A 20647-nucleotide genomic window follows, 5' to 3' on the forward strand; every position below is an offset into this window, starting at 1 on the left:
TCACGTCACTTTTTAGTGGTGTTGCTGCACTTGCATGAAATGCCATTTAATTGCATTTAATATCTTGTCATTTAGCGCCTCCTCTGCCTCCCTCAAGCTCACTGAGATTTCTAATTAGTTATTTCTAGTTAATTACTGACAGTGCTGCGGTGCTCGTTGTTTGAAGGCCGGGGAGCCAGTAGGGGGCCGGGGGAACACAGAATGTACCTTATGTGCCTGTGCTATGGGCTATTTTGGGAGTCCCCTTAGTCAGGGGAATAGAAGCCACACACGCTGCTCATTGCTGCTGAGATGTCAGTCTCTCCGGGACAGTCAGGGGACTGAAGGGAGAGAAACACAGAAAGCGGCAACATTTCAGGATCATGGAGAGCTTGTGCCCCCCAGACATTGAGAGGGCATCCACTGTATCCCTGGGGCTGGAGGACGAAGTCCCCTCCGACTCTGTCCTGGACACGGGGGAAGCAGAGGAGCTGACGCAGAGGTAGTGTCTGGGCTTGGCCACAACAAAACTGAATTTAGTCACAGAGTGTGTGTGTGTGTGGCACTTATCCTTTGTATTGGCTGCACTTTTACCTCACAAAACATTATTAGTAGGTGTTGCTTGTGCTACTGGGGTGTTTGTGGGAGGGAGAGGAGGGCATAAACTATGGGCATCAGAAACTGGCGGCCCCCTTCGTTTTAAAAATACAACAGAGAGATATTGTGTGGCAGTTGTTAGATATTTTCACTGTATCTGTCACAGATCTGCCAAGTCCTGGGCCTCCAGCTGTTGTTGAACTCCCAAACGTGTGTGAAAATCATGTGCATATGTAAGGGCAGCCTTGCAACAACTTTAATAAACAGCACTAAAGTTCCCCAGACGTCCACAACAACTGGGGGGGCTGCACCAGCTCTAGTGCAGGCATTGTATATCCTTTCACGCCTTGAAATCTTCCCACCCACTCCCTAAACACCCTGCCGTGCAACCGGCCTGCTCTCTCCAAAATCCTCTTATTTCAGCTCCTGGCCCTGCTGCCCATGGGTTTCTATTTAAAGAAGTAGCAGAAATGACAGCTGAGTTGGGACCTGGCCCCTCCCCTTTATGTTTGCCACATACATATCAATCCTCAATTCCATTTCATGGGTGTCATGTCATTGCGCAATGGCTACTGGCGACATAACCTTGTGCTCGTCTCGCTGCTTCTTTATATTGTGGGGCAGCTAGGATACGTTTTTATTCCCTCTTTCAACCCACTCCCAAATGTAACTAAAAAGTTATTTATGTGTAGTTGCTGTGTATGCAAGGCACAACTAGGGTTGCCACCTTTTCGGGGAAAAAATACCGGCCTTCCTATATATTTATCTTTTTTCCTTATTTATAACATTGGGATCAACCAACATTTTTACAGGCCAGGCCTGTAAAATACCGGCCAGGTGGCAACCCTAGGCACAACAGAAAGCCATTTTCCTGAACTAGAGATAAAATGTATACAGATGGGTTTGTCTTCCCTTCAATCCCCTATTTAACACTGTTATTATGTGCAGAGAACGTTTATTTATTTATGACCATTAGACTAGAGTCAGGGTAGCATTTGGTGGTAAAGGGGTGGACAAGTGCAGTGGGCCCTGCCAAAAAATTCTTGTCATTGCTCATGGGACCTTTTATCCAGAATGACCTGGGGTTTTTTCAGATAACGGATCTTTCCATAATTTGGATCTCCATGCCTTATGATATTGCCTTAAAATATTTTAATCATTATAATAGATTTGTTTTGCCTTAATCAAGGATTAATTATATAATTTGGATCAAGTACCCAGTACTGTTTTATTATTACGGACAAAAAGAAAATAATTTTTAAAAATTTGAATTATTTGACTAAAACTAGTCTATGGGAGATGGCCTTCCTCTAATTTGGATCTTTCTGGTTAACGGGTTTCCTGATAGCGGATCCCATACCTGTATGCAGAGGTAGATTGTTATTTTATTACTTTTAAGAGGTGGTTCACTTTTAGTTAACCATTATTAGAACGTTATAGTATGAGTAATTCTAAGCAACTTTCAATAGGCCTTCATTTTACAATTTTTTTTATAGTTTTTTTTTTATTAATTATTTGCCCTTTAATTCTGACTCTTTCCAGCTTTCAAATGGGAGTCATTCATCCCAACATCTGAAAAACAAATGCTCTTTAAGGCTTTTATTTTAATTGCACCAGTTTAATTTTCCAGTCTCTTATTCGTGTCAGTGCCTTGTTGCTAGGGTACTTTGGACCCTGGCAACCAGATTACTGCTGAATTCCATACTGGAGACCTGCTGGACAAAGCTAAATAATAAAATATTGAAAATAAATATGCAAGGGGTCTCAGAATATAACTGAACTGTCTAAACTGAACACTACAGCAGGGGTGCCCAGACCTAGCGTCCATCATGAGATCTACCGTAAGAACTCATAGCAGGATGGCACAGCGGCAATTACATCTATAAATACTCCCAAAGTGATCAACTGCTAGACCACGATCAACGTCTTGGGCACCCCTGGTCTACATCATGTTAAAAGTTCATTTAAATGTGAACAATCCCTTACTACCACTACTGTCTGCTATAAATAAACCATATTTTCCATTTAATGCCCCGTGGCTATTATTAAACATTTCCTTGTCATCTCCCTAGGGGAGGGCAGACAGTGACTACATAATTGCCGATCACAGTGTATTCAACCCAGTGACCGCCAGCCCATAATTCTAGTTTTCCCAAGCAGTGTATAACAAAGCCCTGCTGTTCCCATTGGTAGTCCTGGTTGTGCTCTTCTGTTGCCTTAGCTGTTAGCAGTGCACGTGTTCTAATTAGGCCTAGAGGGTTCTATAATTAACCCAGGGGACCTGTCAAAATAACAGAGACTCTGATTTATATACCTGCCTGCAAGAGTGATAATCCCTAAAATCTGCACTTCCGTGGGTAGTGTGGTACGGTGACTGTGTTTGATAAACTGCTGATAACATCATCAGATTGTCTTGGGGAAGTTTACTGTTGGTACTGGGCTTCAGGGCTCCCTTTAGCATTTGCGGGTCCCCCCTGGAGAAAAATAGACTTTCTGGTGCCAGATTGTTAAAGTTCAACTGCAGTTGAAGAACACTAGCAACACTGATATTTAGGGTTTATTAAACTCCAAATGCCAAAAACCAGAAATATTCATTAATTTTTACTATTAAATCTGAATTTTTAGTGGAAAAAAACCCCACAAATTTTCCAGGACTTATTATACCTCGAAGATGGAAAAAGTCAGAATCCGAAAATCCGGCATCTCAGACCTGCCGAGGTTGCGTATAAATCAATGGGAGGAGTCCCGAAGATATACTGATCTGCGCTGGGTTTCGTGCAATAATCGGAAGATTTCGTGATTTTCGGGCAAAAATCAGAAAAAAATCGGAGTTTTCAGGTGGAAAAACCTGAAAAATTCGTACAATTTTTTTTCCCCAATTTTCGGGAAAATGTATTGATAAATAAGGGGAATAAATACGGATAAATTCGGACTTTGATAAATGGGCCTCCCCATCTTACTGACACCAATATGCCCTACTTTTTTTTACATACTATTCCTGCTATCCCCCACTCTTCCAACCAACAGCTGCTATGCTGTGGGACCCTGATCTGTTAATTTACCCACATTTTATAATTGGGGGACTATAAGACTTTAAATCTCTTTATAATGGCAAGATGAATTCTCATCTAATCATATCTAGCTGAGGCATTGGAATATATTTGAAGTCAGAGTGCATAAATATAACTTTGTCTGCTTGCTCTCTATAATTTGCAATCATACACTTTTTCAGCATAGGTGATATTAATGATACCGAACATTGCATCCTTATAATTCTGGTTATGATTGTGCAGGTAGTAGTAACTAGTCTTTACAGATACTATATATCCCTGAAAATTCCAGTTATAAATGGTATCTGTATAATGGCAGAGACGCGTGGTCAGATTCGGGGAGATTAGTCGCCTGGCGACATAATCTCATCTTCTTCGACGACTAATTCCCCGAACTGCCTTCTCCTGCCTTCCCGCCATCTAGAATGTAAATAGCTGGCAGGGTGGCACTCGGATCGCTTAGTTTTCTGAAGTTTCCTCGTGAGGCAACTTCGGGCGACTTCGGAAAACGAAGTGCTCCAAGTGCCATCCCGCCGGCATATTTCATCCTAGCCAGCTGGAAGGCAGGGGAAGGAAGTTTGGGAGATTAGTCGCCCCCAAGAAGAGGAGATTTGTCGCCCCCAAGAAGAGGAGATTAGTCGCCCCCAAGAAGAGGAGATTAGTCGCCCCCAAGAAGAGGAGATTAGTCGCCCCCAAGAAGAGGAGATTTGTCGCCCCCAGAATGCTAATATTTTTCATCTCCCTTGGTTAAAATCTTGGGCATTAATAAAATTACTGGAATTTTCTCATAGAATTGTTGCCCCGTTGCATTCTGGTATCAGACTTGGGGGCAGATTTACTAAAATTCTTACTAAGGGGTGATTCCCAGAAGTTTATATAATATCCATTTACTTAACAACTCCCTGTCACATTTATCAGAGCAGATGAACGTGACAATTCGTCAGAATGTGAATAAATCCTTTGAGCATTCTGTTTAGCGTAGTGTTAGAGTTCAGTTCTGAATTGCTAAGCATATTAATGTGGAAATTAAAGATTTGCATTTCGACATAATTACAATCATATGTTTTTATTTTGACATAATAATAATAATAATCATGTTTTCATTTTAATTTCAGTTTTAAAGAGATTGTCCAAGCTGAAGATGTGAAACCAAGGTTACAGTGCCTTATGGCCAGCTCATCCTTCTCTATGGTGACAGTTCAGTGTGAAGATAGCGGGATACACTGGGAGACGAGCTCAAGTCGATGCTCAACTCCTTGGGCGTCAGAGGCCAGCACCACCTCCGATGTGTTCAGCTTGGAAAGTTCAGGCTCTGTCCCAGGCAAAGTTATATTTATTATGGATGAGGGCAAATATACCAGGAAAAAACACCGATCATCATCATCATCTGGCTTACCGCGGCATTCCAAAAGAAACACAGATCCTTCAAAACTAGGTCCTACAGAGAACATGGGAGAAGCTTTTAAACAAGCACTCGAAAAAGCTAAAGGTAACGCAAATTTGCATTGACACAAAGAGCAGGCGTTTGGACCAGTTTGTCATAATTTTTGTATAAATATTTACATTTTTTGAGACAGGCAGGCTCAATGGTCCCCAGTGTAGAAGTGCGATTAAAAACGTTTTTGTTTATTCACAAGAACAACATTCAAACGCAGCCTTAAAGTGGCCATAAACTAAAAGATCCGCTCGTTTGGCGACGTCGCCAAATGAGCCAATCTTTCCCCGATATGCCACTAACGGGCATGGCTATAGTCTATGGCCACCTTTAGGCATAAAACACATATGGCTGTTTTTAATCACACTTTTCCATTGTGAGTGAATACTCATGAAAATATGTACATTCTCACCAGTAGCGATCCTAGAGGGGGGCGGACCCTGGTGCGTGACGCGCAGCCTGGCCCAGCCCCCTCCGTACGGCCGCATTTTCAGCGGCGAACAGACTGCCGGGGGGCCCTGAGGGGGTGCGGGCCCTGGCCTGCTCGCACCCCCTGCTCCCCCGGTAGTTCCGCCACTGATTCTCAATCCCTCTTGGTCTGTGTCTTGTGCACCTGGACCCCACCTCAAACTTGATAAGTTTGATTCTTTTCTCCCCCATAATAAATGTGCTATTATGACCAGGCCATAGGAATACATTTCATGAATGGCTGCCCCCATGCTTACACAGCAGCTTTTTTATCTAAAGTAAAGTAGAGTTTCTGGAGCAGACACACCAGCTATACCAGTGCAAAGCAGCAGTTCATTATATTTTATACTTTAAAACGCTTTCATTTTTTGGTGTTACTGTTCCTTTAACATGCGCAATTGATGCATTTGGGCTAGGCAAAAGAACACATGGTGGCAGATTTATTAAAATGTGAGGTTAGAGCTCACCCCAAAAAATTTCATCCACTTTCTAATCATTCCAATGGGATTTTTAGAAGCATATTTATCAAATGGTGAATTCTAACTTTTATCCATTGATAGTTTTTGTTTGGTGAGCTCTGATCTTTTATACACCTGCCCCTTAAACTCTACGATTGATTCATTTTTGAATTTGTGTTATTTTAAAATTTAAATTAAACTTGATCAAGGTCTTTTCAAGACATGATTTTTTTCTTTGACTGCTAGGGGCAGAATTATCAAGGGTCAAAGTGAATTAGAGGGAATTTTCAAAGTTAAAAAATTTGAAATTCGAAGTAATTTTTTGAATACTTCGACCATCGAAAGGGATACTACGACTTCGAATTTACTTCGACTTCGATTCGAAGTAAAAATCGTTCGACCATTCGGTAATTGAAGTACTGTCTCTTTAAAAAAACTTCCACTTCAAAAAGTCGCCAACTTAAACCTGCCGAAGTGCTATGTTAGCCTATGGGGACCTTCCAGAGCAATTTTCTAAGTTTTTTATATTCGAAGGAAAATCATTCTATTCATACGATTCGACGTACGATGGGAGTACGATTGTACGATCGTACTACGATCAGAATACGATCGTACGATGAATATAATCCTCCCACTTCCACCTCGAAATTCGACCCTTGATAAATCTGCCCCCTAGTGTAGTTACAAAAAAAACGTGAATCTTGTTAATTAATAGTAGCGATGGGTGAATTTGTCCCATTTTGCTTCGACCGAAAATTTGCGAATTTCCCGTAAAATTCACGAAAATGCCTGGCGAATTTATTTGCCCAATATGAAGAAACAAGAGGCCGGCACACAGAGCGAATTAAACCGGGGTCCTACCCCTGGTGTGTTTACTGCGTCAAACAACGTTTCGGAGGGCGTTCCCCCTTCGTCAGGTGATACAAAGAATACGTGCATACACATTAAATAGGCAATTAGACCCACCCCCTTGCCTATTTAATGTGTATGCACGTATTCTTTGTATCACCTGGCGAAGGGGGAACTCCGTCCGAAACGTTGTTTGACGCAATAAATGTTTCAAGCTCATTTGATAAACTTTTGTGTAACCACCAATGCTATGTTTTACAGATACTGTGAACACAATAAAAAGTCCCAATTTAAGAAATGATAACCTTGGATCAAGAAGTTCTTTGAAAAAAAGGGCTATAGAAATGCATCCACTTTTAGAAGACACAATGGATTTTGCATCGACTTCACAGAATGTTGATCCAGATATCAAAAAGGATATTCTTCCGGCTCCTGTGCCAAAAGAAATCATATCAGTGTCACCTACAGATCCTGAAAACCCTCTTCCATCATCTGGTGAAAACCATTCACCAATAACAGGTCCTTCATCTACGAATTTACCCACCTCAACTGAAAAAGCAGGTGACGTTATGGCAAATAACGCTTCTATCATATCCAGAAGAAGTCGTTTGGAAAGAATGAACCACCCCATAGTTCCTCGGAAAGCCCTGAACAGTGTTTCAGAGAATATAGGTAATCTCCTTTTCCCCGAAGGAGAAAATGCATTAGCAAATTCTGAATGTGAACACAACACAGATGAGGCGCCTGACACACAGTCACATGTTTTCAGTATAGTCTCCGACGGTTCAGAAATATTAAATATTCTTGCCCCGGAACTCATATCATCAGTTGACCTAGAAGCCAGTTATCAAATGGAAGATAAATTAGAATATCTGGATGAAAACCCTATGCTAATACCAAAGCAAGTTTGTGAGACAGTTGATATATTAAATGAAACTGAAGAGCCAATGGAAGAGCAGGTGTTAAAAGTTGATACTAATCATATTGAAAACTTGAAAACTTTAGACCAGGAGACCGTGAAACCATTAAATCCAGACAAAAGCACCACAGAAGTTGACTATTTTGAAAAATTTACTTTAATCGACGACAAAGTAGCTGTTGAACCAGACTTTGTGAAATCAGATTTGAAACCTGAAGTGGGTCTTGCTAAAGTAAAAACATGTGGTACTTACAGTGAGAATGAGATTGCTGTTGAAGACGACCTTTACTTGTATGGTCATTTAGATGAATCCTTCTATGGCGTTCCTAAAGATAATGACTTTGAAGAACAAGCATTTAATGGCCAGAATTCTGATGTCATTCAAGAAGATGCAAGAACACAAGATATACAGTCACTAAAAATATCCCTGTTTAGCGAGGAGGAAGGCACATTGGAAAAATCTTTGCTTTTTCCAACATCTTATCCAATAAACCCAGAGCTTCTAGAGGAGCCACCAGCCTTGGCATTTCAATATGAAGACCTATATGAACACGCAAAAGGAGCAAAGAATAAAGATGATTATGACCAATCTGATGTTGAAAGTACCACTTCTGTGGCCACGTTTCATAGCAGAATTTCTGATGATGATGGAACTGGCATTTACTTTGAAAAATATAACCTTAAAGATGAGATACCAGTTAGTGAGGCCAAGACATATTGTAAAATTAAATATGATTTACCCGAGATTTCAGATTACCAACAACCGACGAGTAGCGTTACACCTGAAATAGATGATCACAGTCTGGATAATGACAAGCCTCTTGGAAGTGAAGAGTTTAATGATGTGCAGATGGAGTCAACTTGTGAAGTGGTGCCTCAATATAATGAACTATCACAGACAATTGAGCAGGGGGATATTGTATGTGTGAATAGTGAAATAACTGTCACTGATGCTAGCAATATTTTTGATATAAGTTCAACTGACCAAGTGCATAACAAAAAGGAAGAGATCACGGGAAAAGACAAGACTTTTCTTATTTCTGAAACCACAGTCAGTCCAGCTGATAATAGTTTTGAAATCCCTAAACCTCAAAATGAAGAAGAAACACCTGGCGTACAAGTGAAAAATGAGTTTGAAGCCATTGTGTGTGATACAAGCAAATCAGTACTAGATACCAGCCAAGAAAAGACAATACTTGCCAAAGCCTTGGTGAATGATGAGTCAAAACAGATGTTAAAGACAGATTTGAAAGAACCCAGAGAGGAAAGGTTTGTTGACAAAGAAATTGCACCAGTTAGTGCACAGAAATCAAAGGGACTAAGTGAAATAAAAGGTGAAGCAGAGAATAACAGGGAAGAAACTAAACTAGCTTTACAAACACCTCTGGGAGTCCTTGAGGAAGAAGAGGAAGACCTTTGTCTACAAAACACTGAGGAAATTGCTGAATCTTTGGGCTATGTCATGGTTAACCAAGATGATCTGCCAACACAGGCAAAAACAGACAGTCAGTTGTTGCAACAGGAAAGTGAAAAGGAAGATGATTTAATTACAGCCTTGGAGCAGGATGCTCAAAAGGAACTGGAAGATTTAGGGTTTGAAGTTATAGAGCATGAGAAATCCCCTGCTGATCTGCCAGAAGAAATATTACAAGGGGTTGCAAAGAAGATTCAGGGTGACACTTATTGCTACTCTTGCAAAAGTCCCATGTTAGCCATTGATAAAATATTTGGCGACCATAAGGACCATGATGTCACAGCCTTAGATGATGTTGTCAATGAGATGACAGTAAGTGATTCATTAGTATGTTAACTGAGTGTTTATATAAAATATTGTTCTCCATACAATTTTAATTTTATTCATTCATGGAAAAGAGCCATGGTGCCTAATTCTTTGTCTGATCCTAGGGATGCACCAAATCCAGGATTCGGTTTGGGATTCGGCCCTTTTCAGTAGGATTCGGATTTGGCCGAACCGAATCTGAATCCAAGTTTGCATATGCAAATTAGCGGCGGGGAGGGAAATCGAGTTACTTTTTGTCACAAAACAAGGAAGTAAAAAATGTTTTCCCCTTCCCACCCCTAATTTGTAATGCAAATTAGAATTCGATTCAGTATTCAGTCAAATCATTCACAAAGGATTCGGGGGTTCAGCCGAATCCATAAAAGTGGATTTGGTGCAGGATTCAATTCGGTATTCGGCTGAATCTTTCACAAAGGATTCAGGGGTTCGGCCGAATCCATAAAAGTGGATTTGGTGCATCCCTATCTGATACAGATGTTTATATATCCAACACTACTGTATTTGAAGGCAGATTGAATTGTGTAAATATACATCCTATAACAGTGCACAGTATCTTTCTCAATCTCTGTATTAAGTGTTTGCCCTTTAAAGGATAATTAATAATAGGTCTGCAATTCTCTGAAGGTAAAAAAATGTAGATGTTTTTATTTTCAGCATTTTCAGCTCTTGATCTTCCAAAGTATCTTACCGGTTGCTTCCTAGGCCAAAGGGACATATCCCATACAAGTGTCTATACATAGGCATAGCCACATTTTATAGTTCCATTCATTCGTGTCCGCTTTTGTCCTGGTGCATTTACAGATGATAATTTCAGACTGGACACATCATCTGGTCTACCAAAACTGAGCCAAACATGGCTAACTTAAAAGGGCAGTATAGCCCCCTTTTCAGCATTAGCTCAATGAATAGAGCTTGTGATAAGCATACTTTTTGCCCACTGTTTAAAGTAGAAATTATGTATTTATTTTATTATTTTTTACACTAAGCAGGACAAAAATCTAAATAGAATCAAAACAAATCATCAGTTTACTGAGAAGCCCATTGTACAAACAAACCCCATCTTTTCCCCAGCTACAGCCTGTTGAGGTGGCCGATAAAACCCGCCTACAGATGATGTCGGAAGCTTATTGGCCCATGTATGGGGCCCTCCAATGGGCTTCCCTTATCTGTATCAGGCCCAGGGGCACTCCACCAATGAGGCAAGTTGAGGCACTCACCTCAGGCGGCAGCGCCCCCCTGGTTGCCAGGGGCAGCAAAAATGCTGCTCCTGGTAACTGAGAGCCGAATTTCCGCTCTTCAACCTGAAAATTTGGCTCTTTTAGTGCAGAGAGCACAATTGCACTCTCTGCACTAGCAACGTGGACCGCACCCGACCCCCTCCAGCGCTGAAGAGGTAAGTGCCGTGGGGAGGGGTGGGGGCGGCAAAATGAAGGTCGACTAAGTGGCAAAATGACCAGAATTGCCCCTGATCAGGCCAGGTTTAAAAGTCCCATCGGGCGAGGACCGCATTGGCTCATTGATTCGGTCCTCACCCCTTCCTCCTGTAATCCTGTCATTGAGAGTCGATCGTTGATCAGCTCAGACCGATAATGACCACCTCATGTTATGCATGTTATAATACAGAGGCATTCTTACTAGACTACTGGATTGTTTTATTTGTGCTCATACAAGTAGAACATGCCTTAGTTTTAGTTTCAGAATTTGCCCTGTTTAGTGCTAGAAATACCAAAAAAAAAAACAAATTTCCTGATTAAAATAACAGACAAAATGTTTGTTTAGTACAAGCTCTATTAATTTAATCCCTGTTGAGTATAACTGCCGGTATACTACCCAGTTTTAAAGTGATGACTTGGCAGATGTTTTTAGGGTTGTCACTTCACCTCTGCCATAGCAAATGCCTGTAAAATGTACAGTCTGCTTGGCTAGAAACCAGGAATTAAAATGAAGAATCCGTTACTGCACAGGAACAAACACAGTCTGCAGTAGTTATTGATGCTAATGAGTAATCTTCCCTGTTTTCAGATGTACCAAGTGGATTCTACAAATCACTTTAGTTTAGTTCATTTTAGTTTTTTCCCCTAAAAAAATCTTATAAAAAATGTTATATTGTTAAGTTTGTCCTGAATTTTCCCTTAAGCTGGCCATAGATGCAAAGAACCGAACTTCGAATGATCGGACTTCCCCATCTCCCGACCTGCCACTAACCATTCCGATCAAATAAAGTAGTAAAAAAACTCCAGAAAGATCTGGAGTCAGTTTACAAAACTTTACAGTCTGATGCCATAATTGTTGGAAGCTATTAATGATATTTCCGTGCAACTGGAGCTCCTAGATGTAAGGTGCTAAGGAGTATTCAATTACATTTTATTCACAAGGAGGATTTGCAACTGCAAAGTGCTAACATGGATGCAATATTGAGCTTGCTGTTTTAACAACGGTACTTACATCTGCATGGCTTTTGGGTTACTATATGGTAAATATGGCCCTGGTTGTGTGTATGGATGTAAGGGAACCCTGAAATTACTGGTAGCCTTGACATTGCACCTTGTGAATTACACCCCTAATGACTTTACTGATGACATGCAATGAAAGTCACATCATTTGAGCACAAATGCAGTAAGTCAAATATTTGCTGCATCTTGACTATGATACTGTATGCAAAAAACAGACTCTAGTTTGAATCCGTATTGGTAAATCATGTGCAAGTTGTATTGCATGATATATAGTGCAAGCCTGCCATTAGTCTAGAATTCTGTGGAAAATGTTGAATTGTGGGTAAAAAAACATAGTTAATTATGTCCAGATCTTGCACCTTGCAAAACATTTTTAAATGACACCCTGGAGTTTGTGGCTGCAGCATTTAGTTGCCTCTGTTACTTATGGGTCAGGCCACACAAGCAGATTTGGGGAGATTAGTCACCCCAGCGACAAATCTTCTCTTCTTCAGGGGCGACAATCACCCCAAACTGCCTGCCCCCCTGCCTGCACACGCGGGGCTTCGTTTTCCGAAGTTGCCTAACAAGGTAGGTTCGGCGACTTCGGAAAATGAAGTGCCGCGTGTGAATTGCTGCAGCCGATTTTCATTTTAGCTGGCGGAGGGCAAGGGGATGGCAGTTCGGGGAGATTGTCGCCCCAATGAAGAGGAGATTTGTCGCTGGGGCGACTAATCTCCCTGAATCTGCTTGTGTGGCCTGACCCTTAAATAACAAACAGTAACACCAAAGAATGAAAGTGCTTTAAAATATATTATTTTTAAATATAATTTACTGTTTCTCAGCACTGGTAAAACTGGTGTTTCCTACCACTATAGTTTATAGATAGAAGGTGCCATTCTAGGCTCAGGTTAAATAGCAAATAACAGATGAATTCTGCAGAATACCATTGTATTCTATTACAGAGCTTATCTATCTGCTATGTAACCCGTGCCTCTTCTCCTTTTTCAGCCTTAAGGTGGCCATAGACGCAAAGATCCTATCGTACGAAACGAGGATTTGTACTATTTTTGGACCGTGTGTGGAGGGTCCTGTAATTTTTCGTCCGGCAGAGATCTGTCGTTTGGTCATTTGGACAGGTTTGATTTTGTCCCGACCGTCCCGCCAGAGCCCATTGCGCTCTCATCGTAATCTGATAGTTTGGCCATAGGGCCGAACGTTCAGATTACCCCCCATATAGCCATGCACGTTATTGGCATATCGGGGAAAGATTGGCTCATTTGGTGATGTCGCCAAATGAGCGGATTTTTGCGTCTATGGCCACATTAAGGGCCAGGACACATGCTCAAATACGGGGAGATTAGTCGCCTGATTAGTTGGGGCGACTAATCTCCCCCCGAACTAGAATGTAAATCGCCAGCAGGATGGTGCTCGGAGCTCTTAGTTTTCTGAAGTCGTCTGAAAGTTTGGGCAACTTAGGAAAACAAATTGCTCCAAGTGCCCGAATCTGAGCATGTGCCCTAACCCTTAATGGCTGCCCTCATGGTTACTTAACAACTTATTAATATAAACTATAGTAGTCTTTCTGAAGCAAACACATAACTATTACCAATGCAGGGCAACAGTACATTATATTTTAATCACTTTAAGATTCTTTTATTTTTTGGTGTTACTGTTCCTTTAAGCTCAAGAAGCAGGATCCTCTTCATTTATACAAGTGAACCTGTCACTCTCTCATGGTTACCAAGTGTCTCCAGTCTATTGGAATCCAACACATTTTATGCAAACTATGGCATACAACCATGACAGCAAACAGGAACATGAAGGGAAAGCACAAATGGTCACAGTAATTTGAGGCCTTGGGGAGGTGGTATAGGAATGTTTATGTTTGTGCCATTTTGTTGTCTTTTTGACATCATTCAAAAACACCTTATTTTTCTTGCACGTCTCATGACCCCAACGCATGCATTTGTTCATTTATGTTTTTGAATAGAATAATTTGGAGGATCTCCTAGAGAGACTGAAGGAAAGCTCAATGAAAACGGAGGATTTTGTCAGCAGAGTGGAATCGATGTTTAATGACGTTGAGGTAATTCTCTTTTCTTTTCTTTTTTTACTTATCGGCTTATAGTATTCTTTACTCCATGTCATTTATTGTTCAGTCTGATCGTTCTAGGCAATATGCATTAATGTCAGGACTAATAGTTCAGTAATCATCAGTGTGCAAGATTTATTCAGATTTATTCAGACTGATGAATGCCCCATTTGGTCATACAAGTGGTGGACTTCTTTGGTGCACGTTGCACAGATCTGTCAAGTGTTTGAGAACATATGTATAACTGTTGGACAAAGACCAACTACACAAGTCGATGGCCTCAAAATAACAGATGACCAGGGAAAAGCCAGTTGCTCACATGGTTTTATCAGCTGGTCGCATTACTTTGAGCAACCATTTCAAAACTTGGTGTGGACATAAGCATAGTAAAATAGATGTGTCAACATATCTTCAGTAAAGTGTGATTCTGCTATGCAGTAAAACTTTAAAGTTAATCTTGCCAATTACAAAAATAAATCTTTGCAAATAAAAATGAAAGATACAACTTTTTTTTTATTTATTCTCATAAATATTTCCAATGCCAATTAATATCCAGACCAGGGGTCCCCAACCTTTATTTACCCATAAGTCACACTGAAATGTAAAAATAGTTGGGGAGCAACACTAGCATGAAAAAGTCCCTGGGGGTGCCAAATAATAGCTGTAATTCGCTATTTGGTAGCCCCTATGTGAACTGGCAGTCTACAGGAGGCTCTATTTGGCAATACAACTGATTTTTATACAACTAAAACTTGCCTCCAAGCCTGGACTTCAAAAATAAGCACCGCTTTGAGGCCACTGGGTGCAAAATCCAAGGGGATGGTGAGCAACATGTTGCTTAAAAGCCACTGGTTGGGCATCACTGATCCAGACAGTAATTATGGAATCTATTCATCATTTACTATTTTTATATGCAGTGCTAAACCATGCACTGCAGTACATAATCCACAAGCCCTTGTCTGGTGGCCATGTGCCCACTGCTTTCTCTTACTGTGGCAGGTTTTAGAGCATTAAGATAGCATTGAGAACTGTACGTAAAACCTAACCTGATGAGGTGTTAAAGGAAAACTAAACTCTAAAAATGAATATGGCGAAAATGCCATATTTTATACTCTGAACTTATAGCACCAGCCTAAAGGTTCAGCTTGTCAATAGCAGCAATGGTCTAGGACTTCAAACTTGTCACAGGGGGTCACCATCTTGGAAAGTGTCTGTGACACTCACATGCTCAGTGGGCTCTGAGCAGCTGTTGAGAAGCTAAGCTTAGGGGTCGTCACTAATTATCAAGCAGAAAATGAGGTTTGTCTGTAATATAAGCTGATGCTACAGGGCTGATTATTAAATTCTGATGCTAATTGCACTGGTTTCTGAGCTGCCATGTAGTAATTATCTGTTATCAGCCTTATACTGTGACATTTCTATTCTATGTGTACTGTATATTGTGAGTGGGTCCCTAAGCTCAGTAAGTGACAGCAGCACAGAGCATGTGCAGTGAATCAGCAGAAAAGAAGATGGGGAGCTACTGGGGCATCTTTGGAGACACAGATCTTCCCTGCTAAATGGCTGTGGTTGCCTTGGGCTGGTACAGAAGCTCATAATAAAATGTACAACATTTCTAGCTACTTCTTTAGTAAAGCTTCAGTTCTCCATTAAGACAGAACTCCATTTGCACAGTACCAGCAGAGTATAAACCATTTAGTGATGGTGTAACAGTAAGATAATGAGTCTGCATGAGGTGGTGCAGAATTCTATGCTGGTTTGTGGTGGCTGCACATCTATTAAAGATATACTGGAACTTTTGTTTGAAATTGTTTGCAAAAACTAGTTATTTTTAGTGTGTTTATAATAATTTCTACATACAGATTAATATATATTATTATTTCATTTAAGAGGAATCATACAGAAAGTGAGAAGATTTTGGGTGAACAGAATGAGAAGATGACTGGCAAAGTCACCGCACAACGTACTGCAAAGAAAGAGAACTTTGAGGAGCTGAAGAAGATGAAATTGGAGTATCTATATGACCAGATGGTTAGCTTCCAGCAGAGTGTTGATTCAGCAAGAGAGATTTTAGAGAAAGCCGGAAAGGAGATTGAGGAGCAGGACCTTATATTGTTTTTGACTGTGAGTGGAAATAATTTCTGATTCTTGCATTCAATATTTGGAAAGATAATTCCTATAAATATAACATGAAAAGATGCTCACCTGCTAGGTTCCTAATTGGTAAATACTTTTTTTTTTATATTTTCTGTATTTGTTTATCTGATATTTATCTTCTAATCAGTTCCATTCTCTGCTTTCTGGTCAGTTTTTGCAAATACAACTTATTTGGTTTTCGAGTGATTGGCCAAATCATGTTGATCTATTTAATGGGCTGTCAATTCATTGATTAGATTAAAACAGTGGCCTAGGAGAGAACATCAGTGGCCTGAGGGCAATGGCACACCAGGAGATTAATTGTCAGCTATAAATAGGTGGTGGCACACATGAAGATTTGGTGAGATTAGTCGTGCAAATAATCTGCCCAAAAGGCTTTCCCACCCGCAAGAATATGATTCGCCGGCGAGATGGCATACGAATCACTTCTGATTTCCGAAGTCGTGCGAAATTTCCTTGTGAGACAACTTCAGTTATGTATGCCATATCACCAGCGATTTGTATTCTTACCAATGGGAAGGCATTTGGGTAGATTAGTCGGCCGAAGTAGGGGAGATTCGTCACTGGGCAACTAATCTCCCCGGCTGCCAGTACCCTGAGGGTCAGGGCACACAGGCAGATTTGGGAGATTAGTCACCCGGGGACAAAACTCCTCTTCTTCGGGGCGACTAATCTCCCTGTACTGCCTCCCCTGCCTTCCCACCGGCTAAAATGTAAATTACCGGCGGGGTGGCACTCAGATCAATTCATTTTCCGAAGTTGCCTCACGAGGAATCACTTGAAATTTCCTCTTGAGGAAACTTTGGGCGACTTCGGAAAATGACTTAGGGCGACTAATCTCCTGTAAAAGCTTTTCCCACCAGCAATAATGTAAATAGCTGGTGGTAAAACCCATGTGTCGCTTCAGTCTTCCAAAACCGTTTGAAGTTGCCTCAAGTGGAAACTTCATTTTGGAAGACTTGCTGTACAAAATGTTGTTCAAGATACAATAATCTTTTGGTCTGGTCTACTGTGTTTGTAGTGATGGCCTCTATTGGTATAAGGACCACTGAAGAATAGCTTGCATTTAGTTGACTATGTTCTAAGAACATGCCTCAATACAAATGCATACTGTCATACTGCATCATAATGAAGAAACAAATACTATTTTAGGAATTAACATGTTGATGCCATATTAGTAGGGATGCACCGAATCCACGATTTTGGATTCAGCCGAGCCCCCAAATCCTTTACAGAAGATTCGGCTGAATACAGAACTGAATCTGAATCCTAATTTACATATGCAAATTAGGAGTGGGAAGGGAAACATTTTTTACTTCCTTGTTTTGTGACAAAAATTCACGTGATTTCCCTCCCCGACCCTAATTTGCATATGCAAATTAGGATTCGGATTCGGTTCGGCCGTGTAGAAGGATTCGGCCAAATCCGAATCCTGCTGAAAAAGGCCGAATCCTGGCCGAATCCTGAACCGAATCCTGGATTCGGTGTATCCCTGCATATTCGTGCATATGAAAGCTTACAAGCTAACAAGGTATCCTTTTGGTGTTGTTATATGAGTTTATAATTTGGTTTTCTACATCTTACAGATTTCTTCTTTCTTCTTTTAGTCACACGATGAGACCAATACCAGGTACAGATAAGGAGTTGTGAATAGAGTGGGGGTGAATGCATGCAGTTGGATGCTTTTTCTTATGTGTGTTTTGGAGTCAACTCAATGAAACTAATTACATTCCATATACCCTCTCTATGGTCAGGGAATGATAAAGTATAAAATTGGAAGGAGGGATAGACCTAATTATCATTTCTTTTTCCAGCTGCATGATAGATGGTAACCAAGCTGTATACGTCAGTGTTACAGACAAAATAATTTAATGTTCAATTGTTTAATCGTAAGGTGAGGTTCTCCAAATTGTGGAAAACACCCCTTATCTGGAAAACAACAATTCTCAAGTATTTCAGATAACAGATCCCTGTATCTATTCCCTGTTTGGATTTTATAAAAATCCAGGCCAGATTCTTTTCATAACTATAACGTGTAGTGAAGTATATTGGCTGCCCAAATATTGCCCCATAGAGATTTACCATCAACATTCTCCTATGCTTGTTGATTACTAGTGATGTGCAGTTGGCCTGAAACACGCAGGTCGGGAGGGTTCAGGCCAATTTCCACACACTGATTTGCTGTGACCATACCGTGCTGGATTCTGCTTCTGGCAGCCACTATTTATAGGCGTGCACCTGCCCGCCCCCTTTTGTGACATCAGAGATGGGCAGGTCGTGTGCTGGGCTAGAAATAGAACTGCTGGTAGGGTTCGGGTCGGGAGCAGGTCAACGTTTTGTCAACCCACACATCACTATTGTACCAGTGATATTTTCTGGTAGGGTTGCACTTCTAAGGCTAGAGGATTTGGGCAAATGTCCTGTATACTGAGCCTCCTAAGTACAGTAGTAACCCACTTTTACATCCCAGATTCCTGGGATTGAACGTGTTTTTTTGCTGTCCCTTACAGACAAGTTGTTGCAGTCCCCCCAACTCCTTGAAATTGTTAAATCAGGGTTTCAGCAGTATTGTCCAGTGAAACCCGTGCATTAATATCAATTAAAATGCACATTTTTTGTTAGAGGGATGACATTCAATAACATCATTAACATATCATTCACTTGCCGTAAGTCAGTTGCAGCTACAGACACAAGCCACTAAGCGAACCCTGAAATTACATAGTAACATAGTAAGTTAGGTTGAAAAAAAGACACACGTCCATCAAGTTCATCCTTTTATCTCTATTATAACCTGCCTAACTGCCAGTTGATCCAGAGAAGACAAAAAAAAACCCATCTGAAGCCTCTCCAATTAGCCTGAGAGGGGGAAAAATTCCTTCCTGACTCCAAGATGGCAATTGGACTAGTCCCTGGATCAACTTGTACTATGAGCTATCTCCCATAACCCTGTATTCCCTCACTTGCTAAACACCATCCAACCCCTTCTTAAAGCTATCTAATGTATCAGCCTGTACCACTGATTCAGGGAGAGAATTCCACATCTTCACAGCTCTCACTGTAAAAAACCCCTTCCAAATATTTAGGCAGAACCTCTTTTCTTCCAATGGAAATGGGTGACCTCGTGTCAGCTGGAAAGACCTTCTGGTAAATAAAGCATTAGAGAGATTATTATATGATCCCCTTATATATTTATACATAGTCATCATATCACCCCTTAAGCGCCTCTTCTCCAGTGTGAACATCCCCAATTTGGCCAGTCTTTCCTCATAGCTAAGATTTTCCATACCTTTTACCAGCTTAGTTGCCCTTCTCTGTACCCTCTCTAATACAATAATGTCCTGTTTGAGTGATGGAGACCAAAACTGTACGGCATATTCTAGATGGGGCCTTACAAGTGCTCTATACAGTGGAAGAATGTCCCCTCCTCCCGTGAATCAATTCCCCTTTTAATACAGTTCAAGACTTTATTTGCAATTAATGCTGCTGACTGGCATTGCTTGTTACAGCCACGTTTATTATCTACAAAGACTCAGATTTCCTTTTCCATAATGGATTTGCCTAGTGCAGTCCCATTAAGGGTATAAGTGGCTTGGATATTTTTACATCCCAGGTGCATGACTTTACATTTATCAATATTGAATCTCATTTGCCACTTAGCTGCCCAGATTGCCAGTTTGTCAAGATCATGTTGCAAGGATGCCACATCCTGGATGGAATTTATTGCACTGGATAATTTTGTGTCATCTCCAAACACTGATACATTACTTACAATACCCTCCCCTAAGTCATTAATGAACAAGTTAAATAAAAGTGGACCCAATACCAAACCCTGAGGGACCCCACTAAGAACCTTACTCCAAGTAGAGAATATTCCATTAACAACCACCCTCTGTACCCGATCCTGTAGCCAGTTTCCTATCCACGTGCAAACGACTTCATTAAGCCCAACAGACCTTAGTTTAGAACGCAGTCTAAAAATCCAAACAGATCACATCTACTGCTCCCCCCACTGTCCACCATCTTACTTACCTCATCATTAAAAGCAATCAAATTTATCTGACTTCATAAAGCCATGCTGATTGCTGCTAATAATACAATTCACTAGGACAACATTTTGAATGTGATCCCTTACAAAACTTCAAAAAATGTTCCCACCACAGAAGTCAAATTTACTGGTCTATAATTGCCAGGCTATTGACTGGAATTGTTGCTAGGTCAAGGCTACTGGTTGTTCCAGGATTCCCCTGTGTCACATAGTTGTTGCTTTCTTAATTAAGCCCTCATATGTAAAATAAGCACTGTGCCATATAAGCAATATGTAAAGCAATGTTTTCTCCAGTGTGTGACTTTAGCTGCTATGTAACCCAAGGCTGTCAATAGATCAGTGATCTCCAACCAGTAGCTCGT

General features: G+C 40.8%; 1 protein-coding gene across 1 annotated transcript in view; it reads left to right on the forward strand.

Moving 5' to 3' along the window:
* Nucleotides 1-230: 230 nt before the first annotated feature.
* Nucleotides 231-20647, forward strand: part of LOC108707278 (cardiomyopathy-associated protein 5) — a 50670-nt gene continuing 30253 nt past the window's right edge. The window contains exons 1-6 of the mRNA XM_018244466.2: nucleotides 231-481; nucleotides 4742-5115; nucleotides 7098-9541; nucleotides 13982-14077; nucleotides 15974-16207; nucleotides 17848-17870. Of these exons, the coding sequence (XP_018099955.1) occupies nucleotides 363-481; nucleotides 4742-5115; nucleotides 7098-9541; nucleotides 13982-14077; nucleotides 15974-16207; nucleotides 17848-17870 (3290 nt within the window). The 5' untranslated portion in view covers nucleotides 231-362. The remainder of the gene's footprint in view (nucleotides 482-4741; nucleotides 5116-7097; nucleotides 9542-13981; nucleotides 14078-15973; nucleotides 16208-17847; nucleotides 17871-20647) is intronic.

Source organism: Xenopus laevis, chromosome 1S (assembly GCF_017654675.1).
Source record: "Xenopus laevis strain J_2021 chromosome 1S, Xenopus_laevis_v10.1, whole genome shotgun sequence".
NCBI lineage: Eukaryota > Metazoa > Chordata > Amphibia > Anura > Pipidae > Xenopus > Xenopus laevis.